Source organism: Ctenocephalides felis, unplaced genomic scaffold, assembly GCF_003426905.1.
Source record: "Ctenocephalides felis isolate EL2017-DRISC unplaced genomic scaffold, ASM342690v1 CF-g0.4_SCAFFOLD_00845, whole genome shotgun sequence".
NCBI classification, from domain to species: Eukaryota; Metazoa; Arthropoda; class Insecta; order Siphonaptera; family Pulicidae; genus Ctenocephalides; species Ctenocephalides felis.
In genome coordinates, this window is record NW_020536999.1 from 64628368 (window position 1) to 64634238 (window position 5871).

General features: G+C 27.4%; 1 protein-coding gene across 1 annotated transcript; it reads right to left on the bottom strand.

Annotated features, from left to right (window-relative positions):
- Nucleotides 1-611: 611 nt before the first annotated feature.
- Nucleotides 612-4260, bottom strand: LOC113387352 (ATP-binding cassette sub-family F member 1-like). The gene is made up of 5 exons (XM_026624845.1): nt 3722-4260; nt 3553-3648; nt 2158-2294; nt 1140-1352; nt 612-770 (listed from the first exon to the last, which is right to left on the bottom strand). The coding sequence occupies exons 1-5, from the start codon at nt 4092-4094 to the stop codon at nt 612-614; spliced, it is 978 nt and encodes a 325-aa protein (XP_026480630.1). The 5' UTR covers nt 4095-4260.
- Nucleotides 4261-5871: the final 1611 nt, after the last annotated feature.

Genomic DNA, 5871 nt, shown 5'->3' on the forward strand with positions numbered 1-5871 from the left:
TAACTATATATTAATATTAAGTGTGTAGTAACAATTAACCCAATTATATTCAGGATAAATTTAACATTTAAAATTTTAAGTATATATTAATAGTGATTATACAGTTATATATGTTGAGTTCGCGTTTTTTGCTTTTATACATTTACAAAATATTATGTACTTTTATAACCAAGAATCTAAGAAAGGCCTTATCTCTTAAATTAAAGCATAATTCACCATAGATATACACTGTGTTTAAGCACAAAAAGGGTGTAACTTCAACTAAAGGCCTTACAATAATTTATAAACAGGTTTCTGAGTTCTTAAAGTTTGTGGATAAAAACAGTTTAAGCATGAGAGTTAACAAAACATGTCTAACTAATTTCTGAAGTAGCATAATTGATAGAACAAACAATAAATAGATTAATCAACAAAAACTTAATTTCAATATTAAGAAAACTTAATTAACAAATTAATGGCTTTAATTGTATTATGAGTTACAAGATTCGAAACTGGTTACGTAATGAATTAACTTTTATGATGAGGTACCACTATATTTTGCATAAGAATTTGCACAAAATAATAATATACATAATTCTAGAATCAAAAGTTTAATATCAAATTATAGAAACTCACCCATTAGGACCAACTAGACCATATCTTCTACCATTTGCAATCAATAAGTTGGCATTAACAAACAAATCATTTCCTTTTGCTGATATTGAGAAATTTTCAATTTTAATATCTACAGCATTTTCCATTGCAAGTTTTTGACCAACCGATTTCTCTACCTATGTCAAGAAGAATAACAAATATATATATTTTCCAACTTTTTGTAGAAACCCTCAGAAAACCATTGCTCATTAATAAAGATGGTCTCGAAGCTGCATCAGAATTGCTGCATTGAATTAAAAAATTCAGTGCGCAAAGTTGTCAAATTCTTTTTTACTTTAATTACTATATAAATAAATGCATTCAAAATGATATTGAGTTCGTACAATAATACTTTCCACATAAGTATATGAATATTTTTTTCCACAAAATTCAAATACCCTGCTATAAATATACTTATAGCCAAAATGTATAAAAGAATATTCAACACAAACTTGAAACATAATATATTTGAATACTATTATGACAGAATAACAAAAAAAAGTTACCTGTGAAACAGTAAAGTTGCTATCTAAGGTACTATGGCCTTGACCACCCTTCTTTGTGAGAGATTCCATTTGCTTTTCATATTCCTGTTTCTTTTTTAACTTCTTTTTTTCTTTGTGGGTAAGTTTTTTAGAAGAACTTGTCTCGTCGTTTGCATTTTCTTCATTATCAGACAGTTTATTCACTTTTGTATCAGACATTGTGAGCTCAGAAATCTGAAAAGAATACAAATATATATGCAAACAAAAACATGCATAAAAAATACTTATTAAGCCAGGTTGATTCAAAATATAGAGAAATATGTTATATCAAGCATAAAATAGTTATGAATAGGTTAGTTTTCATTATAATTTCATAAAATATTTGAAAACTGAAATTTTTAATGAAAATTAAATAAATAGCAACGATTGAGGTTTAACACTTAAAATTGTTTTGGTTTTTTCATCTAAATGTATTCTATTCTTTATTATATTATTAAAATGATTTACATACATTTTAGCATAAAAGTTTTGAGCATTGTGACTCATTCATAAGGATAAAAGATATATTAGATTGAATAATGGAATTCTAAATGTATTACTTATCATTCAATTTTCATAAATAAGAGCAGAACTAGTCGAGCTTATATTAAACTTATAAAAAGCATATTAGTTCAATTACTAAAATGTTTAGCACAACAATCAATTAATGCTAATATTACATTTTGTTGCACAACATTAAGACACTAGTGGATTCCACCTTTTCATACCGCACTGTTCTTCAAAAAAAGTAGTTGCACCCTCTTTTTTTTTTTAACAAACTTAATTTCATAAAAACTCAACTGGTATTATAATTTAATGACCAGACTACAAATTAATGTGCAATATTATATACAAACTTTAATTTTATCATTCATTTTTTATATCATTTCATATTTTTTTGTTTATTTTCGAAAATAACCTTGCACGCCCCTGAGGGGGTGCCTCAAAGTTTGGATACCACTAGATGATTTTTACTATATAAATTTTTCATATGTATTACCTGCTGTGATATATCTCCAGCATCATCAACCTTGCTCATTGTTTTTTCTTGTTTTTCATTATGTTCTACAGTGTTTTTGCTGGACTTGACTTCACCCTCAGGTTTGTTTATGCAAGTCTCTGCTTCATTCGGTTTTTCTAATTTGAGTATAAGCATATAATTATACGTTAGTCATATACTATTCATTTTTTTCTTCAAATTATAGATTCACCAAGCATAAAAAAAGTTATATGTTGAAATGTGTGGCAATACATTTTTTTAGGATTCTTTGATTTTTATTTGATGTAACTTGAAGATTTTTTACACATATCTCAACATCAAAATCAACATAAAAAAAAGTTGAGATTATAAAAGTCACTGATAGGAATTGAACTTGAAAACAGGTTTAATATTTATGAATGCTCCTTATGAATCATTTGCTATCAATATTTATAGAAAAAAATTAATGAATTATTAATAATTATAAGACTATTATTTTTTATATTTAATATTAGCTAAAAGAGTATAATATTTCAGCACATTTACTCAGGACATTCAACTCATTACCATGCAAATACAGGTAACTCCCGCATAATACAATATAACACGGATTCGCTCTAACAAGGTTTAGGAACTGAGACCATCCCCCTCATAACACGTTTTTTTTGAAGCACTTAAAGGGTTTGCTATAACATGGTATGAGAATTGAGCAAAACCCTAATAAAATAAGAAATATAGTAAAACCTATGAAAATCAAACTTTATCTAACCTAAAATTAGTTAAATTGCTGTACAATATATCTCAATAAATATGGTAAAACTAGTGCAAAAGATAAGTAATTTGAGATTTATTATTCTAGGATATTCCAAACTATATAATTTCTTCAAAGATCCTTTGAATTAAATGAGTATAAAAGTTTGATAAAGATATATTTGCATGTGTAAAATATATAAATATCATTTTGCTAAAAACAAGTAATCACAAATATTTTATGCAAAGGTAGTACAGAAAACTGCTCAGAAGATGAGGATATCTTGCTAAAAAATCGCATTGAGCAGCACTTAATTGTTAGTTATGACCAAAAAAAATGATATGATTCATGTAATGTATTTTACTTCTTAGAAACATTAATATGTAGCATGCTTTTTTTAAATTCTGGAAACGTAACCCCTATTTTTGTACTAGTTCTTTATCCTGTATAACACAGATTTTGCATAACACGCTAGTTTTTGAAACGTAAGAACCGTGTGATACAGGGTTACGTGTATGCTAATGCATAATACACGCATAATTTCTCATAATCCAGAAAAACTATGTCAAACTAATGTAATGTCTTTGATTGTGATGAAGTCTTGAGTCAGTAGTAATTTAGAAACATATTGCTAATAACAGTGTTTAAACTTGAAATATTATCACCTGCCAAATCTGTGGGCAATTGTTCATCAATGTCCGATAAATCTTCAGAATCTTCTTTTGGATCTGATAAATCATCTTCAATTTTCTTATTTTTTCCTATAATACAAGTAGCAAAATAATATTTCCATATAATATGCATTTTTTAAACAACCAATGCTAATTAATCTACCTTTTTTCTTAAGTACTGGTTTAGCAATCACGGGTTCCTCATCATCTGATGGCAACTTAAACTCTTGTTCAGCTTCGTCATCAGACCAATCGTCATTTTTTTTGGATTTCTTATTCTTTTTAGATTTATTGGGGGCTTTGTTACCACTTGTTTTTGATTTATCAACAGACGCTTCTTCCTCTGGTTTTGATTTTTCAGTGATCTTTTTATGGGATATTTCTTCATCACTGTCACCCCAACCATCTTTTTTTGATTTACCTTTCGATTTTTTCGATTTAGCCGTGGAAGTTTTAGAGGTTATTTTAACATCTGCATTAGATGGAATTTCATCTTCTAATTCTTTAATATTTTTACTATTCTTTTTTCTTGACATTATTTGATTTTGACGATAATTCTTAATTATAACAGATATCAACACATATATTAACTTTTGCAATTAAAATAAATAAAATAAAATACTTTGGACGTGTTCCCAAAATGATAAATCGTAAAGGTAATGACAGGTAAAACAGCGTGGTAGATTGCTTAAATTGTGTCAGAGCGAGATCAGAACAAAGATCAAATGATGCGTGGATGCGTGTATGTTCTGAATTTAACTACTCTTGCTGGATGGAGCTACCATCCAACTTATACTTGTTTATCTATGGGAGCTACTACCAGGGCCTCACAACAAAATCCGCGTTCAAAAGGGTTAATTAGTTAATTAGACACGTGGATGTGGACAGTAGCGATGACATAATATAATTGTAATACCAAATTTAGTTTCAAGTACCCGATTACTAAATTGCAATAATTTTTATTTCAAATTTTGCGCCATTAATTGGAATGCCAAACGCAGCGCCCTCACGTCTAAGTGTAGGATTCTTTAACTATCTTTTCTGAACGCCATAGATAAAAAAGAGTGTAACGCCCGTTATTACAGCTGACAGTTTGACAGATCTCTGTGAAGTATGTCATATCAAATGTCAGTACTTTTCAACCATTTTTCAACCGACTCAACCTTTTGCAGTTTTGGCTATTTGAAATAAAATTGAATAGAAAATGTAATAATATAATAATTAATAATTTGAATAATACATTATAGTGTTAGTTCTTTACATCGTCTGTCATTCTTAACGTATTTTGCTCTACAAAATCGGTTTCACATTAGTCCTTATCTGTGACATTAGTATTTAAACCTTGCGTTACTTTAAGTGTTCTTGAAAAGTTTGATATACCAATCTAATATAGCGATCTTTAGTGGTTAAAATATTAAAAATGAGTTGTTGATTTACATTTTGAATAGATTTTTCAAATGAAAATCATACATAGCAAAAATGACTATAATAATAATAAATGTAATAAAAATCAAGTATTTAATGTAAATTACTAACACATTCTATTTTTATTGGAATTATAGTGTTTTCAGCTTTTAATCAATGTATAAAATTTTGCAAAACTTTATTCAAAAGTAACATTAGCTTTCAGTTGCAAATCTAAATTTAAGCACGCTAACCAGTTCATCAAGTCATCATGCCTATATTTAAGGCATTGCACATCTATTTGGGATCAGAATTTGATACCCTGGCTCCCGCAACATGGATCTGTGTGACTTTCCTACAAAATGGTAAATATATCTCCCACACGGGGTAGCATTCCCCAATTAATGAAATGATTTTATCGTTACTTAAAAATGAAATCAATAAGTTATACAAAAAAAGATATAATACATTGTTTTTTTTTTTTATAAATTTGAGTATATTTACATAATTTACAAAATACGCTCATAAAGTACTTAGATGTTAAAACTATATTTCTTAAAGATAATTATAACTATTATAATAATTATAAATGCTATGTCAGTGCTTGCAAATGCACAAATTTGCAACTTCAGTGTACATATTTATGATAAGAAATTGCAAATTTCTGCATATTCAAAATTAAGTTTGAATAGTTTTAACTTATATTTAAACTCATTTATAGATATATGATATTTATTAAAATAAATAATTTTCTACCTTAACTATATATAATCAACTATCGAATCAATCATCAAGCGATATGATCATTAAAAAACAATACTCAAAGTTAAAGAAACAAATAATCTTTAGAAAATATACATTTAAATATAATTTTATATAAAAAAATATTTCATTCACAATAGCTGTTTA